Here is a 23,826-nt window from a genome sequence, read left to right on the forward strand (position 1 = left end):
TGGCCAAAAGCCCATTAGGCTGTAAATGATGCAACCAGCAGTAGATAGAAAGTCAAGGCTATATAGTCGTGTGCGCGACTGCGCTCTGGCACAAGATCCTCTGCGCTCTCCCCGCGCAGGAGCAAAGCACCAGTGTGCTTGGACACTAGGGCGGGACGGCAGCATCTGCGCAGTATGTATCTTTCATTAAACTCCTCAATCAAAATTTAGCAGGGTAACCGTAATTTTAGTCACTTTAACGTTAGTTATTTTTAACTAGATTCTACCTGTGGAGCCACCTCTCATAGTTTTTATTCAACGGAGCTTAAAAGCTTAACGTTACAATGTGAAAAGATTCAACAAAATGATAAACCATTTAAAAGCTTCCACTGTGAATAAAGGATACTATTTGAATGAGATTCCAAGTAAATTCATGATTTTAACTATGGGGATTTCTTATACCACCTCTTTAAGGGTCGGTAAACATAGCGGCAGTATTTAAAGCAACAGGATTCGCTCCAAACGGACAAGTTTTGTCAGCAGACGCACATATTTCAGTGTGAAACCAACAACGTTTGTCATTTCAGTACTCTGAACTCTTCGGCAATCATAGCACCTTGAAGTTATAATTTAATTCATGCTAACAGGTTTAATCAGTATTTAATCTGTCAACTCAAAATGTCACACAGTTTTTGGTGCCTGTAATTGTAGGTTGTTTAATATTGTATTTTTATACAGCGCAGCACAAAACCACCTGCCCCATCCAAGACCATAAATTTGAGATTAACACCTACCCCGACTATCAGCATCGGAGATAACCGCAAACATGGGCAAGAAATCCAAAGTGGAACTGTCAAATGGCAAAATGGGAGAGGCAGAGGAGAATGGAGATATAAGGTAATTTAAATGGCTTTACTGTTGTAAAGCAAGGCAGGTTACCTTGGTGTTTTACGAATACTTTAGTTTGAGCTGTAATAATGGTTTATGGTTCATATTGGTCTCAGGAAAGTTTTAAATCATCTGTGACCCTGGACCACAAAACAAGTCATAAGGGTCACTTTTTTAAAACTGAGATTTAGACATCCTCTAAAAGCTGAATAAATATGTTTTCATTGATGTATGGTTTGTTAGGAAAGGACTATATTTGTAGTAACTATTTGAAAATCTAGATTCTGAGGTTGCAAAAAAAGAGAGAGAGAGAGAGAGAGAGAGAGAGAGAGAGAGAGAGAGAGAGAGAGAGAGAGAAAATCGCCTTCAAAGTTGTCCAAATAAAGTTCTTAGCAATGCAAATTACTAATCAAAAAATAGGTTTTGATATATTTATGGTAGGAAATGTACAAAATATGTTAATGGAATCTGATTTTAATATAATAATGATTTTTGGCATCAAAGAAAAATCTAAATTTTGACCCATACAATGTATTGTTGGCTATTGCTACATATACCTGTGCTACTTATTTTTTGCTGATTTTGTGGTTCAGGGTCACATATATAGTCAACAAGTATAACTATATAACTAAAAAGAAAAGTTGTAAATTGTTACAAACAGGATGGTTAAAAATATATGTGTATTTATTTATTTGCTTGTTTATTTATTGTTTGCTGGTTTACTTTTTAAACTTTTTAACTTAATTGTGATATTTCTTTCCAGCAGTGAGAAAAATGGCAAGAAAGAGGAGAAGGAAAAGATGGAGATGGTGGGACCGTTTGAGTTAGTGAGTAAAATATTAAATATGTTGTTAGTATTTGTACTGTTATTATTTGTGAAATTAATAGAGGGTTTGGACTTGCATCACGATTTGGTCAGTTACTTGGATGTGCGGCCATACTGGCGATACCTGGATGTAAACAACAGCATGGATTGCATGGTTAATGTATTACTGAGTACGTGATTCTGAATACGTTTATGCTGTCTAAACCACGGAGAAAACACGTGGAAGCTGCTAAATCATGTAGAGAAGGACTTAGTAAGCAGGGAAGGGCCCAGTATTTGGACAAACTAAAGTTAATAGGTGGTAAAGATACATATGAACAGTATTAATTAAGATATCCTAACATTTCTCCTACCTGGCCGGAAATAATAAGAACAAACATTAATGGTGTCAGGATTCTTGCCCTGGAAATCCTGGTTCAGTTTGGCCAACCTCAAGACAGTTTTTGAACTTGTTAAGATTCAGTAAAAAATATTAGTGTCAATAAAATAACATCTAAGCTGCTTTAAGACTAAAGAAGTGTGTCCATGTGTCAGTTTCGCTATGCAGATGGTCTCGACATTTTTCTGATGCTGCTTGGCACAGTCATGTCCATGGCCAACGGGGCAGTACTTCCTCTCATGGTTATTGTATTTGGAGACATGACAAACAGCTTTGTGCAAGATACATGGCAAGATAATTTGATTAACACCACCCTTTCACCTAGTAAGTGTAAAATTTGTATGCCTCAATCTACCATTGTTTTACAGTGAGGTTTTCTCAAAGCTATTAATAACGTATGGTCTTTTGATCTCTAGACTTCCCACAGTCCAATGAGACTTTAGGAGAGCAGATGACAAAGTAAGACCACTGTGCTTTGCATTGGAACACAGTTTTTCTTCACAGTTTTAGTTTAATTCAAAAATATTTCTTAGAGTATGATAGTCTTGTTTCTTCTTCTCAGACATGCTATATACTACAGCATCATGGGATTTGTAGTTTTGGTGGCGGCATATATGCAGGTGGCCTTTTGGACTCTTGCCGCAGGACGTCAGGTGAAGAAACTTAGAAAGAGGTTCTTTCACTCCATCATGAAACAGGAGATTGGCTGGTTTGATGTCAATGAGACAGGACAGCTCAACACGCGCCTCACAGAGTATGACATACAAAAATATTCATTCATCTATATGTTACACACACAATGACACATACCTCATGTCACACTCTTTTTATTTTATTTTTCTCTGCAGTGATGTCTACAAAATAAATGAAGGCATTGGGGATAAGCTTGGCTTGCTGATTCAGAGTTTCACCACCTTTTTAACTGGCATCATCATTGGTTTTGTCAAAGGCTGGAAGCTGACCCTCGTCATCCTCGCTGTTAGCCCTTTACTCGGGATCTCAGCTGCTATCATCGCAAAGGTAGGATAAAAAGAAATATCAAGAGAAAGAGTTTTGAACAGTTTGCTCATTCAAAAATGAAAATTCTGTCATTAATTACTCAACCTCATGGGTTCCAAACCTTAAGACCTTTGTTCATCTTCAGAGCACAGATTAAGATATTTTTGATGAAATCTGAGAGCTTTCTGACACTGCATAGACAGCAATGCAACTGACATGTTCAAGGCCCAGAAAGGTAGTAAACATTATTAAAATATATTCCACGTGACATCAGTGGTTCAACCTTAATTTTATTGAGCTATGAGAATACTTTTTGTGGGCAAAGAAAAAAATTAACTTTATTCAACAATTGAACTAAGTGAATTAAATGAATTAAGGTTGAACCACTGATATCTATTTTAACAATGTCTTCACTACCTTTCTGGGCCTTGAATGTGGTAGTTGTATTGCTGTCTATGCAGGGTGAGAAAGCTCTTAGATATAAAAAATATCTTAATTTGTGTTCCGAAGTTGAACAAAGGTCTTATGGGTTTGAAATGACATGAGGGTAAAGTAATTAATGACAACATTTTCATTTTTTGGTGAACTAACATTTTATTGTTTTTATATATATAGTAAACTCCTGACTCACTTCAGCACAAATAAAATCATAGTACTGCATGGCTATTTGAGTTTATTATTGTGGTTTTATTAGTGTACATTTCTCTACCTAGCTAGAAAAGGGAATAAAATAACATAAATGGTCAATGAAGAATCTATACATTATAGCTAAAAGTTTGGCGTCAGTAAGAATAAAAAAAAAATCTAAATTAATCAGAAGTAGGGTTCAAAAATGTAGAAAATTTCCAGTAAATTTCTGAAACATATTGGAATCTTACTGGGATTTTTGGAAAGTTTCTGGACATCTACCAGAAATTTTCCACCCCTTTGCAACCCTAATCAGAAGTCACAGTAAAATTATAATTTTTACTATAAAATGATACATTTTACAGTAATTATAAATGATCTCAATTTCAAATAAATGTTGTTCTTTTGAACCCTTTATTCATCAGAGAAATCCTGAAAAAAATGTATGACAATTTCCACAAAAAATATTAGCCAGCACAGCTGTTTTCTGGATTGATAGTCATATTTTTAGAATTTAGATTTAGATTTTTTTGAGCATCAAATCAGCATATTGTTTAGCATAGGACTGACACTAAAGACTGCAATAATGGCTGCTGAAAATTCAGCTTTGCCATCACTGTAAAATTGAAATTGTTAAATTATTTTTACTGTATTTTTGATTTGATTTTTTTTTGTCTTGAGCATAGGAGATTCCTTTAAAAAACATTACAATATTTTTTTTGTGACCCTGGACCACAAAACCAGTCATAAGGGAAAATGTTTTGAAATTGAGGTTTATACAAAAAGAATCTGAAATAAATAAGCTTTCCATTGATGTATGGTTTGTTAGGATAGAATAATATTGTATTACATATTGTATTACATTGTATCCCTGTCTCATTAGGTGATGTCATCATTCACGTCGAAGGAACAGACGGCCTACGCCAAGGCTGGAGCAGTGGCTGAGGAAGTGCTGTCTTCCATCAGAACTGTCTTTGCCTTTGGTGGACAGAAGAAAGAGATAAAGAGGTGTGTCTGAAAGTCATCCTGTTTCTCAAAGAACATCAGCACTGTTTTTTAAGCAGAAGTCTGATGATAACATACACAGTTGTTTTGTGGTACCAAACCCTCTTAGAACCATAAAGACTAGACAACTACGAAGAATACAGGTCTTAAAAGCTTAGTCTGTTTGTTGTCCCATTGGGTGAATAGGAAAAGCTTGGGGAAGAGGGTGAGGAATCAGATTGATCATCATATTTTTTGCATCAAGAATACTAAATGACTATTTTCTGTTCTTCAAAGGTATCACAAAAACTTAGAGGATGCCAAGAACGTTGGCATAAGGAAGGCCATCACTGTGAACATTGCTATGGGCTTCACATTCTTCATGATCTATATGTCCTATGCACTGGCCTTTTGGTATGGCAGCACTCTTATCCTGGCTGGCGAGTATGACGTCGGCATGCTTTTAACTGTAAGTCACAGCAGGGTTATTACAAACCTTCAGAAACTCTGTGGTCCTCTGATTAAAACCCAGAGTCACATTAGTCATGCCTCAAATATCGTAGGATTGAAAAAATCATAAATAGCAAGTGGTTATGTTTTCTTCATGGGAACTTAAAGCAAACTGTTAAATAAGCACGAGATTGCCTCATGAGTGCATTTTCTGTTCCTCTGTTTCAGGTTTTCTTCGCAGTCATAATTGGAGCTTTTGGCATAGGTCAAACGTCACCTAACATCCAGTCCTTCTCTAGTGCAAGAGGGGCTGCCCACAAAGTTTATAACATCATTGATCATGTGAGTGAACTTGTTAGCTAATCATGGATATTATATTACATAATTTTTGGAAGAAAAACAGCTGTCCCAAATGCAGACGAAAAAGCGTCCTGGGATGCTACACAGGATATTAGTAATTCATTACCTGCGTTAAAAAAAGTAAAAAATCCCTTAATGCTGAAATCTGACCATTCCTCCCATCTAAACCACTTAAGCACCTCCCTCTTTTTAAACATAGCGCTGTGTTTTCTCTGACTTATTGACATTTAATGTCTTCTATTTAGATTTGGTTTTTTAAAAGGCTGCAGGTCAAGAATATAACTAATTAAAAAAGATGACATAAGCAAAATCACGGCTCCCATAGTCATGAAAAGCCTGTAAAAATGAAGACATTTTGAAAAAGGTTTGGGGTCTTTTAAATGCAGCGATCTCTCTTTTTTTTAAAATGATATTAAAATACTTACACTACCAGTTAAACGTTTTTGAACAGTGAGATTTGTAATGTTTTTTAAAAGAATTCTCTTCTGCTCACCAAGTCTGCATTTATTTAATCCAAAGTGCACCAAAAACAGTACAAATCTGAAATATTTTTACTATATTAAAAATTACTATTTGAAAATATTTAAAAAATGTAATTTGTTCCTGTGATTTCAAAGCTGAATTTGTAGCATCATTCCTCCACATAATCCTTCAGAAATCATTCTAATATTCTGAAACATTTATTATTATTATTATTATTATTATTATTATTATTATTTTGATAACAACTGAATTTCTTCAGGTTTGTGTGATGAATAGAAAGTACAGAAGAACAGCATTTATCTGAAATAAAAATCTTTTGTAGCATTTTAACATTTTATTTCAGATAAATGCAAATCTATGGATCTATGGAAAAAATGTACTTGACTGTTTTAAATACTGATACTAATAATAATAATAAAATGTTTCTTGAACAGCAAATCAGCATATTAGAATGATTTCTGAAGGGTCATGTGACACTGAAGACTGGAGTAATGATGCTGAAAATTCAGCTTTGATCTCAGGAATAAATTACATTTTAAAATACATTTAAATAGAAAACAGTTATTTTAAAAAGTACAAATAGTTCACAATGTTACTGCTTTTACTGTATTTTGGATTAAATAACTGCAGGCTTGGTGAGCGGAAGAGGCTTCTTTGAAAAACATTAAAAATCGTACTGTTCAAAAACTTTTGACTGGTAGCATATATAATTATGAAAAGTCATAAAAAGGCTGGAAACCCTGACTCAACAAATTATACACATGTGCAAATTCAGTAAATCAGTATCTCTTCCAACCTGCAGAAAGTGCAGCTCATATTGCTTTAGTTTTTTGAACATTTAAATGTAGCAGAGCAGTAGAACTGTTTGATTTTTAACTTCTGTTCCAAGAAGGATAAGCCTGAACAATTAAAACACACACACACACTAAACTTTATCTTTATTTAGACTCAAATGGTCAAGTTTAAACAAACACCACACTCACCGAGCAGACAGCGCTTTGAGATAAAACCCAGAGACAAAAAGGTGTGCAAAAATAATTCAGAGCCAGGTTACATAACTTCCCCTCATTGTTTAGTAGCAGCTTGAAAAATGGCCAGGTCTCAGGATCAGAGGATCTTCCCTACTGAGACCCAATGAATAGAAGACCACAGGGAGCCATTTTTCTTTGGTGTCAAGCAATTAGTGTGTTATTGATGTCTATTAGTCTGAATGAGGTTTGATTGTGAACTTCTTTGTCCCTGAATGGAATTTGCATTTGAAATAAATGTATCTCACAATCCTTTTTGTCAACAACAGGAACCCACGATCGACAGTTTCTCGAAACAAGGCCACAAACTTGATGCCGTAAAAGGAGACATAGAGTTCAGAAACATTCACTTCACATACCCCTCACGGCAGGATGTCAAAGTAGGACAATCAAATGATTTATTTAAAACCATTTTAATACATTTTACAGTATGAAATAACTCCAGCTATCGCTCTGTAGGTTCTGAATGGCATGAATCTCAAAGTCATGAGTGGACAAACCATTGCTTTGGTGGGCAGCAGTGGGTGTGGAAAAAGCACAACAGTCCAGCTGCTACAACGCTTCTATGACCCACAGGAAGGAACAGTAAGTACAAAGAGAGGCAGAGAGGTACAACCTCCTTGACCTTCCTATTCTTCATTCAATTTTTTCTGTTTTTCGAACCCCTCAGGTGACTGTAGATGGCCATGATATTCGCACTCTGAACGTGCGAAGTCTGAGAGAAATGATTGGAGTAGTCAGCCAGGAGCCGGTGCTGTTTGCCACAACCATTGCAGAAAACATTCGCTACGGCCGCCAAGACGTCACTCAGAAGGAGATTGAGCAGGCTGCACGTGAAGCCAATGCCTACGATTTCATCATGAAACTCCCAGATGTAAGATAAGACCTTGCAAAATAATTTACTTTTAAGGAGGTAATTTGATCAGTTGGATTAAAAAATATTGGTCATTTTCAGAAATTTGAGACTTTAGCTGGAGACAGGGGCACCCAGATGAGTGGCGGACAAAAGCAGCGTATTGCCATTGCACGAGCGCTTGTGCGCAACCCAAAAATCCTCCTTCTTGATGAAGCTACATCTGCTCTGGATGCCGAGAGTGAGACTATTGTGCAAGCAGCCTTGGATAAGGTAACAGAAAATATAGCAGTCTAGAAAAACACTGGAAATATTGCGTATGTGTGTGTGTGTATATATCACTGTTTTTTGCATCTGTATAGGTGAGGCTGGGCAGGACCACTATTATAGTGGCTCACCGGCTGTCAACCATTCGAAATGCTGATGTCATTGCTGGATTCCAGAATGGTGAAATTGCAGAACTGGGCACACATGACGAACTGATGGAGAAAAAAGGAATCTACCACTCTCTTGTTACTATGCAGGTTAGAAACCTACAATGCAGTACATACAGTGAGGAAAAATGTATTTGATCCCTTGCTGATTTTGTACGTTTGGCCACTGACAAAGAAATGATCAGTCTATAATTTTAATGGTAGGTTTATTTGAACTATTATTTATTAGTTGGCCACCAGGTTTGCACACATGAGGGATTTTGTCCCACTTCTCTTTGCAGACCCTGTTCAAGTCATTAAAGTTTCAAGGCTGACATTTGCCAACTCAAACCTTCAGCTCCTTCCACAGATTTTCTATGGGATTAAGGTCTGGAGACTGGCTAGGCCACTCCAGGACCTTAATGTGCTTCTTCTTGAGCCACTCCTTTGTTGCCTTGGGCTTGTGTTTTGGGACATCCACGACCCATTTTCAGTGCCCTGGCTGGCTTCAACGCCCTGGTCCTGACGGTACATGGCCCTGTCCATCGTCCCTTTGATGCGGTGCAGTTGTTCTGTCCCCTTAGCAGAAAAACACCCCCAAAGCATAGTCATGTCTGATGGTGGGGATGGTGTTCTTGGGGTCATAGGCAGCATTCCTCCTCCTCCAAACACGGAGTTGAGCATCGGCCAAAGAGCTTGATTTTCGTCTCATCTGACCACAACACTTTCACTCAGTTCTCCTCTGAATCATTCAGATGGTCATTGGCAAACTTCAGACAGTCCTGCCCATGTGCTTACTTGAGCAGGGGGACCTTGTGGGCGCTGCAGGATTTCAGTCCTTTATGGCGTAGTGTGTTACCAATTGTTTTCTTGGTCTTTTACTATGGTCCCAGTTGCCTTGAAATCATTGACAATATCCTCCTGCATAGATCTGATTCCTCACCGTTCTCATGATCCCTGAAACTCCACAAGGTGAGATCTTGCATGGAACCCCAGACCGAGGAAGATTGACAGTTATTTTTGACAGTTATATTTGCAATTAATCGCTGTTGTCATCTTTTCACCAAGCTGTTTGGTGATGGTCTTGTAGCAGATTTCCAGCCTTGTGTAGGTCCACAATCTTGTCCCTGACATCCTTGGACAGCTCTTTGGTCTTGGCCATGGTGGAGAGTTTGGAATCTGATCTGATTGATTGATTGATTGCTAATCTGATTGATTGCTTCTGTGGACAGGTGTCTTTTATACAAGTAACAAACTGAGATTAGGAGCACTCCCTTTCAGAGAGTGCTTGGAATCTCAGCTCGTGACTTGTGTAAAAGACATTTGGGAGCCAGAAATGTTGCTAATTGATAGGGGATGAAATACTTATTTCACTCATTCAATCAAATCAATTTATAACTTTTCAAATGCGTTTTTTGGATTTTTGTTGTTATTTTGTCTCTCACTGTTAAAATAAACCTACCATTAAAATTATATACTGATCATTTATTTGTCAGTGGGAAAACGTACAAAATCAGCAGGGGATCAAATAATTATTTTCCTCACTGTACACACACATGAGCTCCACAGAGCCTATTGTCTTGGAGGAGCTGCTCTTGGTTGAGTTTGAGATTGAATCCTGAATTAAAGACCTTTCCCGCTCATATTCCCCTCCCAGTTGTTTTCATTCTATTCTCTTCCTGTCTTGTCCATTAGAGATAAAAATAGCACTGTGAAATGGCTTTGACATAACATTAAAGGGCTAGAATTCATTCATGTTCTACAAGAGTTCATGAGTCACAGTGGCTATCAATGATGTTGAGCACATATTAAAGCTCATGTGATCCCTGTTAAATATTCCAGTCAAGTAGCAACTAACACTAGAGTCACTTGGCAATCTCAAATGGTTGCATTACTGTCATTCTGATTAGCTCTCCACATTGTGACAGATTTAATAAAGAGGTTATGCAGTTTGTCTATCTGGGTTTGACTGGATTCTTTGAAGCTTGAAACGTGTTAACATTTGAGTCTAGTGGTATTTGTCTTGCCTGCTTTGGTTAGCAGCAGAAAAGAAAAGTTATAGAGGCAAGCAAGTTGTGCTTGATGACACAGAAAAAATGATTTCCGCATGTAAATGGGGTCTATTTTGATTTCCTTTGTTTAATTCACAGATGATTAGGAGCACAGAGGACACAGAGGAGAGCAAAGAGGAGATATTTATGGATGAGAAGAGTCCCTCAGTCAGCTCTTTAAATGAAAACACACTCTTCAGACAGAAGTCCAGAAGTGGCTCAGAAAAAGATCAGCACGAGGAAGAGAAACAGACAGAGGAGGTAAGAGACTGAGCCTAGATAATAATGGTATACATTCATGAATTTAATACAGCCCTACTGGAGATGTTTTTCTCAGAAACTGGAAAATGACATTATTTACGGGTAAAATCAATCAAACCCAAACGGAGCGGTTTACCAATATTCTATTGATCTTGTTACAAGTGTCATCTTCATAAATTAAATTGTTTTGTCTTCTTAACTTAAAGGATTAGTTCACTTACAAAATTTACTCACCTCCATGTTGTTCAAGATGTTCATGTCTTTTTATCTTTAGTCGCAAAGAAATTAAGTTTTTTGAGGAAAACATTCCAAAAATGTTTTCCACATAGTGGACTTCAATGGCGGCCAGCAGTTTGAAGGACCAAAATGCAGTTTTAATGGAGCTTCAAAGAGCTATACATAATCCCAGCCAGGAAAAATGGTTTTATCTAGCAAAACGATCAGTCATTTTCTTAAAAAAAGAAAAATCTATATACTTTTTTTTAACCACAAATGCTTATCTTGCACTAGCTCTGCGACGTCCATGTGTGTCTTCACGCATTGCATAATCAAGTTGGAAAAGTCTCACGTGGTAAATTCTTTGTCTGTGTACTTTGGTTAAAAAAGTAGGGTAGGCCAACTTCAAAATCATCCAACATTGTTGTTTTACCTTTTTTGTAAAGGGTGTTTGACTTTCTTTGCATGTTCGCTTTGTAAACATTTCATCAAAGTTGTCCTAAAAAGAGAACGGGTATTGTTTGGTTTTGATCCACTCCAAATGTTGACTACTGTAACTTCTGCCTACGTCACATGAGTGTGATTACATAATGCGTGAGGTTGAGCTAGTGCAAGACAAGCATTTGTGGTTCAAAAGTATATAAATTTGTATTTTTCATAGAAAATGACAGCTTGTTGAGCTAGATAAGACCAATATTCTTCAGCTGGGATTGTGTAGAGCTCTTTGAGGTTGCATTGAAACTGTAGTTTGGACTTTCAACCCATTGACTCTAAATGAAGTCCATTATATAGAAAAAAATCCTAGAATATTTCCCTCAAAAACTTTTGTTTTTAACTGAAGAAAGAAAGACATGAACATCTATCAGAAAATTTTCATTCTGAAGTGAACTAATTATTTAAAAAAACAACTTCAAGGCTTAATATGTTATCTGCAAAGAAATTGTATTTTTTTTATCAAATTATGAAACTATTTAACATTTACCGTTTTTCTTGTTTGTTTGTTTTTTTTTCTTTTTTTTTTGTAGGAAAAAGTTCCAAATGTCTCCTTCCTGACAGTCCTGAAACTGAACAAACCTGAATGGCTGTACATTGTGGTTGGAGTTTTATGTGCCACCATAAACGGAGCCATGCAGCCTGCATTTGCTGTCATTTTCTCGAAAATCATTGCTGTATGTTGTACATGAAAATTAAATATTCATAATAATTGACATTATTGACATTCAGCTTTGCTGAGGCGTTATTCCTTCATTATTTTCCCATCTCCTCTTCTTTTCTTCTTCTGTAGGTGTTTGCTGAGGTAGATCAGGAACTTGTACGAAAGAGGACTGAGCTGTACTGTCTGCTGTTTGCTGGCATTGGGGTTGTGTCCTTTTTCACTTTATTCTTCCAGGTTTGTTTTGTGTTACAACATCAACGTTTGAACACAGTGAATTTAAAGGATTAGTTTTCAGAATAAAAATCTCCTGATATTTACTCACCCACGCAAAGAAATTTAGTTTTTGAGGAAAACATTATTCAAGATAAGCATTTGTGGTTAAAAAGTATATACATTTGTAGTTTTCTTAGAAAATGATAGATTGTTTTGCTAGGTAAGACACTTATTTTTCAGCAGGGATTGTGTAGAGCCCTTTGAAGCTCTACTGAAACTGTAATTTGTAAGTTCGAGTCATTGGGAACCATTGAAGTCCACTATATGGAGAAAATTCCTGGAATGTTGTCCTCAAAAAACGTAATTTCTTTGTGACTGAAATAAGAAAGAGATGAACACCTTGGATGACATGAGGGTGAGTAAATGATCAGGAAAATTGTTATTCTGGAAGTGAACTAATCCGTTTAACTGCCTTGAATGCAAAAAAAAAAAAAAACATTGTAGAACTTGACTAAGACATCCTAAAAATATAGTGTTCAAAAGTTGTCAAAACTGAGGGAGATGGATGGTTTATAGATTCACATAAGGTGTTCACATCAGGTGTTTCAAAGTAAATTATTTGATCTGATAAGCATACATGTGAGGTACATCCTGTATATTGAGTGGTAGTAAAAAGTTCATATGATCTTTCTTATCTAAAAGCTGATGACTGTTGTGAAATACCACTTGATAAACACCAATGAATAGCGGACAGATCTGTCAATTATTTGCCTCGTCAAACTACCACTGCTAAAATGAACAAAAAATTTAAAAGTCTAATTATATGTACTAAAATACCATTTAAAATGGCAAAATTGATTATAAATTCATAGGTTTACATATTCTTTAAAATAAATATATTACAAAAGATTTATGTTTCAAATAAATGTTGTTCTTTCCTCCCTTTCTATTCACCAAATAATTTTGATAAAAATCAGCTGCTGGTTTTAACACTGAAAATAATAAGCAATGTTTTTTGAGCTCTAGATCAGCATGTGACAATGAAGACTGGAGTAATGATGCTGATATTTAAGCTTTGCCAACACAGGAATAAATAACATTTAAAAAATATTTTAAAATAGAAAAAAATATTGTAAATTGTAATAATATTTCAGAATTTTACTGTATCAAATAAATGCAGGCTTGATGAGCATAAGAGTCTTCTTTCAAAAATATTAAAAACTTTGATCCCTTTGATCATTTTGGTGTATGTTTCACAGTTTATTTCTCTGTTATAATTTCTTCTAGGGTTTCTGTTTTGGCAAAGCTGGTGAGATTCTGACCATGCGACTGAGGTTTAGAGCCTTTAATGCTATGATGAGACAGGTGAGACGATAACTGGCCAATCATCTCAAGGTCAACCACAAAGAAGCTATTTATGGATGTCTCCTAATGGAGAGTAGTACGACACTTGTCTGTGTCTGTATTTTAGGACCTGAGCTGGTATGACAATAACAAGAACAGTGTGGGTGCGCTGACCACCAGACTGGCTGCAGATACAGCTCAAGTCCAGGGCGTAAGTCTCATTTCATATTCCACCACAGAGAGTAACACATAGTCCAACACGTCATGCCAAACTTCTAAACTGATACCAATATACAGTAACAATGTATCTCATCACTAATGGCAGTTGTTTTAGCTCAATTTGAAATCAGTTCAGTGTGTTTTATTAGAAGTGACATATCATGATAATCAGACTTTTTCGTGTTTAAGTGTTATGACTGGATCCATCTACCAACCCAGAAAATAGAATTTATCTGCAAGCTTGTGAAAAAACAAGCTGGTTAGATTTCCCAATATTCAGAGTCCCAGCCTCGGAGGAGACAAGAGTGCAGTGGATTTATTTATTTATTTATTTATTGTATATTACACTGCTGCCACACAGATCTAATATAAACATGCAATTTCTTTCTCAGCTGTTTAATTTCACAGACATAACCGACTGTTTTTGTAACTAGTGTATTTTTTAACATAAACTTGTGTGTATTTGACAGTTTAAGCACAATACGACATTAAAGAGAACTTAGTTTAGTACTCACATGCTGTGTGACACCCGCTTTTTGTGTGCATGATTTCAACACGATAGACATGATAATCAAAACCAATCAGATGTTTTTTGGCAGAGTATCTGAGGTATGAGCTGTAAAGACAGCCCTCTTCTGGAAAAGCGGGCAGGGAGCAGCAGCTCATTTGCATTTAAAGAGATGCACAAAAACATGTTTCTGTTTACACTCAAAATAAGCATTTTAAAAATGACATAAAAATGATCCGTGGGGTGTTTTGAGCTGAAACTTCACAGACACTTTCTGGGGACACCTGAGACTTGTATTACATCCTAAGCTCATCACAAATGGCACAATGACTTTGCTTCCAACAGGCAACTGGTGTACGATTGGCAACACTGGCACAGAATGTAGCCAACTTAGGCACCTCGATTATCATCTCGTTCGTGTACGGCTGGCAGTTGACCCTCCTTATTCTTTCCATTGTGCCGATCATGGCTGTGGCTGGAGCCATCCAGATGAAGTTACTGGGGGGACATGCTCTAAAAGACAAGAAAGAGCTTGAGCAAGCTGGAAAGGTGAACAGTTATGCTTATGCTTTAATTCGCCACAGCTAAAATATCAAACTCATCCACAATGATTTTTTTTCCTATTCAGATTGCGACAGAAGCCATTGAGAATATCCGTACTGTGGTTTCTTTGACCAGGGAGAGCAAGTTTGAGAGTTTATATGAGGAGAACTTAGTTGTGCCATACAAGTATGTTTAGTTTGATTAATAATGATTCTGGTATATATCTGTTAGAAGTCAATTGATGATGAGATAATTGATGTTTGTCTGCTTTCCTAGAAACGCTAAGAGAAAAGCTCACGTTTTTGGCCTGACGTTCTCCTTCTCTCAAGCGATGATCTATTTTGCCTATGCTGGCTGTTTCAAGTTTGGCTCTTGGCTTATTGAACAAAAACTGATGACCTTCGAGGGTGTCTTCCTGTAAGTAACTCAATACCTGGTTGTTACAAGATGCTCTCAAAGCAGACTGAGGAATATGTGAAAGGTCTTCACAGTAGTATTATTGTCTTCAATGTGTGTCACAGGTAGTTCAAATATGTGACCCTGGACCACAAAACCAGTCTTAAGTCGCTGGGGTGTATTTGTAGCAATAGCCAAAAATACATTGTATGGGTCAAAATTATTGATTTTTCTTTTGTGTCAAAAATCATTAGGAAATTAAGTAAAGATCATGTTCCATGAAGATTTTTTGTAAATTCCTACTGTAAACCTATCCAAATGTAATTTTTGATTAGTAATATGCATTGTTAAGAACTTAATTTGGACAACTTTAAAGGTGATTTTCTCAGTATTTTGACTTTTTGCACCATTAGATTTCAGATTTTCAAATAGATGTATCTCGGCCAAATATTGTCCTATCCTAACAAACCATATATATATATATATATATATCTCAGTTTTGTAAAATTTAACCTTATGACTGATTTTGTGGTCCAGGCTCACATATGTAAAAATTAAACAGATGTGACTGAGGTCATGTAGTAGTCCCACACACAAGCTTAAAAACACTACAGTATGGATGTTAGGTGGGTCCAAAGTCTGCTGGTTTCTATAGTATCAGTTAGTTATTAAAGAAAGAAAAGTGAGTCATGATAAACAATCCAGATGAGCAGTGAATGTAGATACACAGGAATTCATTACATTTGCAGACTGAAGATGAGAGGAGGATCCATCTTATCTAACAAGTGGACTTTCAAACAGAGATATAATTAAAATGTTGTCTTAATAACTGATTAAATGGCAGTGTTTACCTATAGTTAGAGACTAATAAAGATGATCAAATATGCTAAACATAGACATTATATATGCAATACAGTCTGACAGATAATCACTAGGTAATTGAGTGGGGGAAACAATAGCTTTGTCATTCAATCATTAAGCTTCAATTTAGTAAGCCTTAATGCCATAAACAAAACTATACAATAGATACAACTATACAATTGTATACAATATTGTAAAATAAGTAAAATAGAGAAAATTATTTAATTTAATTCAAACAGCATAATAAAAATAGTGCAAATGGATTTATGTTTTATTTTATTAATGTACAGACAATAGATTGATTAGATATTATTGTGATTTTAGTATCACTGATATACTATTATAGTTTTTGTTCATATTTTGAATTAGATTTTTCACTGTAGATTTAGTTAAACTTTTCATTTTTTATTTCTTTTTTAAAAAAAAATTGTTAAAAAAATGTATTATTTTTTTATTTTTTTATTTATCATATATTTTTGTTCATTTTTTATTCATTTTGTTCATTAGTTTTAGTTTATTATTTTTAGTTAGTACTTAAAGTTAAGCTAAATAATAAAGAAGCTGAATAAAAATACAATTCTTGCCTTGACAACCAGCTGAAATAAACCGTTTTTGTTGATTTTTTTAATTCATTTTATTTGTTAGTTTTAGTTTATTTAGTTTTGCTTATTTTAATACTTATAAACTAATAATAATACTAACTGAAATAAATGTTTCTTTTAATATTTGAATAATTGTTTTTTTAATTTTATTCATCAGTTTTAGTTTATTCAATTTTAGTTATTTTAGTGCTTCAAGTTAAGCTAAAAAAAATTCTTGTCTTGGCAAGTAACTGAAATAGAATATTTGTAAAATGTTATTCCTTATTTTTTGTTTTTAATTCATTTTTAAGTTATTTTATTAGTAGTTTTAGTTGATTTAGTTTTAGTTATTTTAGTTCTTCAAGTTAAGCTAAACATAAAATGAAAATTCTTGCCTTGCCAACTAGCTGAAATTTATTTTAACGCTTTTGTCAATTTTTCATGCATTAAGTTAAGCTAAATGAAAATAGAAATAAAATACATAAATAAAATAAATTTATTCAGGTTTCTTGAACTACGTGAAATATTTTTTCTTTTTTAATATTTTTGTTAGGGTTTTTTTAATATTCATTTTATTCATTAGTTTTAGTTTATTTAGTTTTAGTCATTTTAGTTCTTCAAGTTAAGCTAAACATAAAATGAAAATTCTTGCCTTGCCAACTAGCTGAAATTTATTTTAACGCTTTTGTCAATTTTCATGCATTAGTTTTTGTTGTAGTTATTTTAGTACTTAAAGTTAAGCTAAACGCTAAGCTCAATAACAATTTTGTTAATTGTTTTTAATACATTTTTATTAATTTTATTTATTTGTTTTAGTTTATTTCATGTTATTTTAGTACCTAAAGTAAAAAAAAAAAAAAAAGAAAAAAGAAAATTTGTGCCTTGGCAACTAGCTGAAATAAATTTCTAATAAGTTTTGGTTATTTTTTAATTAATTTTATTCATTAGTTTTAGCTTATTTATTTTTAGATTGTTTACTACTTCAAGTTAAGCTAAATAAAAATTAAATTCTTGCATTTGCAACTAGCTGAAATATTTTTTCAGTTAACGTTTATTTGGTGTCAAGTAACAAATTTGTTTTTTTTAGGGTTTTTGTTTTGGTTAATGATAATAACCCATATTTGTTCATCTCTCAGTGTGATCTCAGCTATTGTGTACGGAGCAATGGCTGTTGGAGAGGCAAACTCATTCACTCCAAACTACGCCAAGGCCAAGATGGCTGCTTCTCATGTCCTGATGCTTATCAACAGAGTCCCAGCCATTGACAATGCCTCAGAGGACGGAGACAAGCCGGTATTCTTTTTTCATACATGCTCTTGAATGACGTTTCTAATTGTAGTGAGTCTCAGTCCTAGACAAGTTTTCAGAGTTCTCAGAAGCATGTAATTAATCATTTACCATTTCTGCTGATCCATCCTAATCTTATAAAACTCAGACAGAACTGGACTCTGTCCACCATAAATTTCCGGTGTCATTCAATGCATTCATCAAGAGACAAATAGATTGCTATGACAACACAAATGTACACTAATGAGGCTGTTTCCTCTAACCTCTCTAGGATAAATTTGAAGGGAATGTGAGCTTTGAAAATGTGCGTTTCAACTACCCATCCCGGCCGGATGTACCAGTGCTGCAGGGTCTCAGGCTCCGGGTGAAGAAGGGGCAAACTCTCGCCCTGGTGGGCAGCAGCGGCTGTGGAAAGAGCACCACCATCCAGTTACTGGAGAGATTTTATGACCCTCAGCAGGGCGCAGTGGTAAGAGAACACACACACACACACACACACACACACACACACACACACACACACACACACACACACACACACACACACACACACACACATTTTATAGCTTTTTAGATCATTTTATATACTAACATTTATTAATATTTTTTGTCTTTGCTCCAAAATTTAGTTTTACAGTCCAACTCAACAAGATGTTATTCACACAAATGCACTGTCATTCAGTACACTAACACATTAAAGACATAACAGCAATGAAAATGAAAAGTCTTATTACCTATATCAAGGTCAGTGATAAGGTATCTCAAGGAAGGCTAAAAACAAAGAAACCTAGATATGCAGATCAAAAGATGCTTCTCTTTCACCTGCATACCTCAGGTCCTTAACCTTTATGACTCAGCCCGTAACGCAGACCCGTTTACATGCCCGTTAACCTCTGTTTCATGTGATCTGATCCCATGTAGACAGTGCTAAATAGTCTAAACAGGACTACATTCACAGGTAGTTTACAAAATAAAAACATACTTTTTAAAACAAAATATTGTTTATTACAGCAAAATAATATTTAGCCTCTAGGTCAAAAAGCATGATACAGTGTTGAAATTATGTAATCAAGAAGCATTGAGATCATGCCAGTAATAAATCATAGTTAGCCCAAACAGGTAACAAGTTACTCTTTGTTAACAGATGCTGGATGACAGTGACGCAAAGCAACTGAACATTCACTGGCTGCGCTCGCAAATTGGCATCGTTTCCCAGGAGCCTGTGCTGTTTGACTGCAGCCTGGCAGAGAACATCGCATACGGAGACAACAGCAGACAAGTCAGTCCTCAGGAGATTGAAGAGGCTGCTAAGGCTGCTAACATACACTCCTTTATAGAGGGGCTGCCACAGGTACAGTACAACCAACACACAATGAGAAATATCCTCATGTACAAAACCATTTAAAGCTTTCCGGTCAAGTTAGAACTTTTAAGTTAAATACTTTTTTTAAATTATATTTTTATTCAGCAAGGATAAAATAAACTAGTGCTGGGCTATAAACTGTACTTGTTAAAATCTTAAATGGTTTGAATTACGTACACGGTATGATTTTTTTTTTAAGTGTCCATGCAATAGTAAATACTAGGGGAATTAAGGGGAACTGACTGTCTTTTTTCATCTTACCTCTGTATAATACATATTCATGTAATATTTAAAGTCCCCATGAAATCAAAATTTTATTTTTTTTGGCTTTTAATATGAATTTGTTAGCCTAAGGTTGTCTATAAACTAGTGTGTTTCAAAACAATGACAAAATTTGCATTTACAAGATATAAGCATTAAAAGCGTACAGTCTCTAACTTCTGCCAATATGGATCAACGATTTTGATATTATCACCCTGCACTTCAGCTTCTCATCACATTTTCTGTCCATTCAAATGCTCTCTAGAATCTGAACCGTCCCACCCCCCTACACTATAAATAGACACTGAAACTGAAATAGTCACTTGTTTACAAAATTTGAGTGAGTGGGACATAGTCCACTATGTAGGGGATAGGGAATGATTCAGACAGTGTAAATATGCTTTCCATTGGGGGGGAGGGAGTCTGGTTTCACATTGTGTCATGCGAACCGCTGCAGCACGCACACAGTATGCTCCGGTCCAGAGAGTCGGCACAGACCACAAAATATATAACACTTATTTGAATTTTACACAGAAAGCTATATTTCATATATGGATGAGATTGTGGCTGCCATACGCTGTCAGATGCGGCTTTACTGAGCTCAATGGCTCTGACCCAAACGGTGATATAAGCTATTGGCTATTTAAAAGGGCGGGACTGCTTGATATGTATTCCTGTTTCAGTTGAAATTGACCCTTCACAAACAGCTTGATTGAGAGGTGATCTTAGTGCAGAGTCTGCCAGGTGAGTAGATTAACGGTGGACTTAAACTTGAAGAATTGTGTGTTCTAAGTAAAGAAGAAAAGACGATCACATTTAAGAGCCACAAAATGGTATTCATTGTGTGAATTTCTTCAAGGACAACATTTTAAAGCTGAGACCTTGTTTTATACTAGAAGTAACCTGCTCTGTCTTGTCTGTCGGCGTGTTGTCAGTTTCCTCTTTGTTCCGCAATGTATTTTTCACTGTGTGAGAACATGATGTGTAGTGTGAGGGTGGCATTGTTTGTTGGACATTAACAGTAACTAAGGAGGGCAGGTTTTTGCGAAAAGGGGTCAATTACATCAACACATAGAATAATGATGCGTGTTTCAAAGCACTTCAGTTGACCTGAAGTGCAGCAGTGCTGCTTTGTTTACAGCAGTAACCAGGGAAACTATTGCTGCTGTTCCAAAAGCGCCACCTACTGTCAGAGAGTGAATTTGCGTTCTCATTCAGCCTGTTTTATATAGAATAATTTGACAAAGCTAAGGTCAGACCATTCTGTTTTTGCCTCAGATTTGAAATTATACAATCTAATTTAAATCAAAAACTACTCATGCAGTCGGCGCTGGTAGCCGTTGCGCTCCAGGTGTCCTGTGTTCGAATCCCGACTCGAGGACCTTTCCCGATCCCACCCCCCATTATTTTTCCCACTTCGCTTCCTGTCTTTACTGATCTGTCCTATCAATAAAAGCGGAAAATGCCAAAAATAAATCTAAAAAAAAGGGAAAAAAACTGCTCATGCTAAAAACTGTGATTAACCGTGAACCATCAGAATTCAAAAAAAAAAACTTTGATAGAGATTTTTGGTTAAACTGCTCAGCACTACATTAAACTGATCAAAAGTGACAGTAAGGATATTTTTTATGTTACAAAAGATTTCAATTTCAAATACAGTAAATGTTCTTTTGAACACTTCATTTATCAAAGAATCCTGAAAAATATAGTAAGCAGCACAACTGATTTCAATATTGAGAAAACAAAAGGTTACTTGAACAGGAAAGCAACATATTGGTATCTGAAGAATCATGTGAAACTAAAAGCTTGAGAGATGGCTGCATACACATTTATATATTTCATATATTACGAAATTGTAAATTATTGTAAATTGTAGAATTTCGTTAGAATTTTGTAAATTTCGTAGTAACTTTTAAAAAATTATAAATATAGTACCAACCCCAAACAGAAGTCAAGTCAAGTCAAGTCACCTTTATTTATATAGCGCCTTTTACAATACAGATTGTGTCAAAGCAACTGCACAGTATTTAAACAGCACCATAGTGTGTAAGTAACGCATTATTGTAACAATCAATTTTCAGTTAAAGGCAGTTCATCAATGAATTCAGTGATATCATCGTCAGTTCAGTTCAAATAGTATACGATATCGCTGGAAAATGTCCCCAACTAAGCAAGCCAGAGGCGACAGCGGCAAGGAACCAAAACTCCACAGGTGACAGAGATGGAGAAAAAAACCTTGGGAGAAACCAGGCTCAGTCGGGGGACCAGTTCTCCTCTGGCCAGACCAAACAACAGTTTGTACCAATGTCTGATTGTAGAGAACTCATCAGGATCCTGTGGTGTAGCGCCGATGGCCGTCAAGGTTGGCGAGGTCTTTATTGATGATCCGCCTTGGAGCTCATCTGGTTGACATCCACGGCTATTGAAGTCATCTCTAGGTGGTGATCCATGATCTAAGCTGGGTACGGACTGGATCCGGGGGACTGCAGTGACCATCTGATCTATATAGACTGGGTCTGGTGGCTACGGTGACCTCGGAATAAGAATGAAACAGACTAATATTAGCGTAGATGCCATTCTTTTTACGATGCAACGAGTGCATCGGGTGTTATGGGAGGTGTTTTCGGTTCCGGTTGACCTAATTAATGCAGCCTAACAATCCTTTAACGGATTTGAATTATAGGAATGTGTTAATGATTTTATGTGTAAGCCAGGAAAATAAGAAGTTAACATCAGAAACAAAAAGCAATGAACAATGAACAAATGAAAATGTATATGAGTGAAAGATGTTAAGATGCCCACATCAAAAGAAATATACAAAAGTGATTTTATGGCCAGAAAGTACATTAAATGTAAGTAAAGTGTGTACTTTTAAGGTTTTTGTAGAATAAAATGTCAAAATGTGGTTGAAATAATGTTACCTTGTCACATAATACAATGTTACATATATATTTAAATGACTGTCCACAATTTTACTGAACAATATGTTTTGGTTGCAGAAATACCAGACGCAAGCAGGGGATAAAGGTACACAGCTATCAGGAGGGCAGAAACAGCGCATTGCTATAGCGAGGGCCATCCTCCGCAACCCCAAACTCTTGCTGCTGGATGAAGCCACATCTGCTCTGGACACTGAGAGTGAGAAGGTAAGATCACGGTTCACACAACAACAGAATACGCTTGTCATGCACAGTTTAGCTAAATACTATATCCAAATTCACTAATTCATCTATCGCTATAGTTTCAACCATAAATCACACCTATGACTTGTGAAAAAGATTTGATTTTGGTTACCTGTACATACAAGACAGTATTCAAGCAGCTCTTTGATTTACAGAAAATACTAGAAAATAATAACACAACTTCCTTTGTCTCTCTTCTCTCTGTCCTGTGAGTAGATAGTGCAGGATGCTTTGGATAAGGCGCGTGAGGGCCGCACATGCATCGTTGTAGCCCACCGGCTGTCCACCATTCAGAACGCAGACCGTATAGCTGTGTTCCAAAACGGGGTCGTGGTGGAACAGGGCACACATCAGCAGCTCCTCAGCCAGCAGGGGGTGTACTACACCCTTGTCACCTCTCAGATGAGTCACTGATGGTCAAGAGAAGCGCACATACAGATTCTAGAAAACATTTCATAGAAACGCTCTTTCTGTGGTTGCAGGCCTTACGTGGCATTACTACAGGAAGCCAGGAAAATAATAAGGGTGTGGGCATTCGTGTCCAGGCGTAACGTTAATGGAGCAGAAGTCTGACTTAGCATTGTCAGTGCCTTGTCATGTTGTACTAAATTTAAGGACATAACATTAATCCAACTCAGCACTTTCTTGTTGCTGATTTAATTGTAGGATATAAAAAAAATAATAATAATAAATAAAGGTATTTGTATTAACCGTTCTACCAAGCACTACCATGTTCTCAATACGTGGTCTCAGCAGGAAATTGAGGAAAGAATATTTAAAATGTGATTGTCTTTACATAGTAATGTACAGTAATGTAATATATTTATATATGCACAAGTAAATTTGTCCCTTGGTGCCTAATACCAAAAATGTTGCCTTGGTTTCTCATGTGACCAGATGACCAAAGAGTTTGTATTATGATGGTTGACTCTTTTATAATGTTCTCTGTGTGGTGCCTTCATATTTATCATACTAACATAAGAATGTTTTATTTTATCTTTGTTATGGCACTGTTTTCCTATCATGCATACTGTAAAAGTCTACTGTAAAAAACAAGTTTGGAATAAAGATTTCATTTTTCTGTAGTCTCATTTTTTTATTGTACATTGAAAGTC

At 35.9% G+C, this 23,826-nt stretch overlaps 1 protein-coding gene across 2 annotated transcripts; it reads left to right on the forward strand.

Annotated features, from left to right (window-relative positions):
* The first annotated feature begins 50 nt into the window (after positions 1-50).
* abcb4 (ATP-binding cassette, sub-family B (MDR/TAP), member 4) lies at positions 51-23,796 on the forward strand. 2 transcript variants are annotated; one of them, XM_073846882.1, is made up of 28 exons: positions 51-172; positions 718-876; positions 1,631-1,694; positions 2,228-2,396; positions 2,489-2,531; positions 2,635-2,826; positions 2,921-3,092; positions 4,582-4,706; positions 4,980-5,151; positions 5,361-5,474; positions 7,273-7,383; positions 7,463-7,588; positions 7,674-7,877; positions 7,959-8,129; positions 8,219-8,380; positions 10,420-10,581; positions 11,823-11,966; positions 12,083-12,187; positions 13,454-13,531; positions 13,638-13,721; positions 14,583-14,786; positions 14,866-14,966; positions 15,057-15,197; positions 17,755-17,911; positions 18,177-18,374; positions 19,050-19,256; positions 22,529-22,675; positions 22,928-23,796. In XM_073846882.1, exons 2-28 carry the CDS (start codon positions 806-808, stop codon positions 23,123-23,125), a joined length of 3,822 nt encoding a protein of 1,273 aa, XP_073702983.1. In that variant the 5' UTR covers positions 51-172; positions 718-805; the 3' UTR covers positions 23,126-23,796. The 2 variants fall into 2 exon arrangements, with proteins under 2 accessions (XP_073702983.1, XP_073702984.1); XM_073846883.1 differs by having other exon boundaries at positions 1,634-1,694.
* The last annotated feature ends 30 nt before the right edge of the window (positions 23,797-23,826 follow it).

The sequence above is a fragment of the Garra rufa genome, chromosome 9, assembly GCF_049309525.1.
Source record: "Garra rufa chromosome 9, GarRuf1.0, whole genome shotgun sequence".
NCBI lineage: Eukaryota > Metazoa > Chordata > Actinopteri > Cypriniformes > Cyprinidae > Garra > Garra rufa.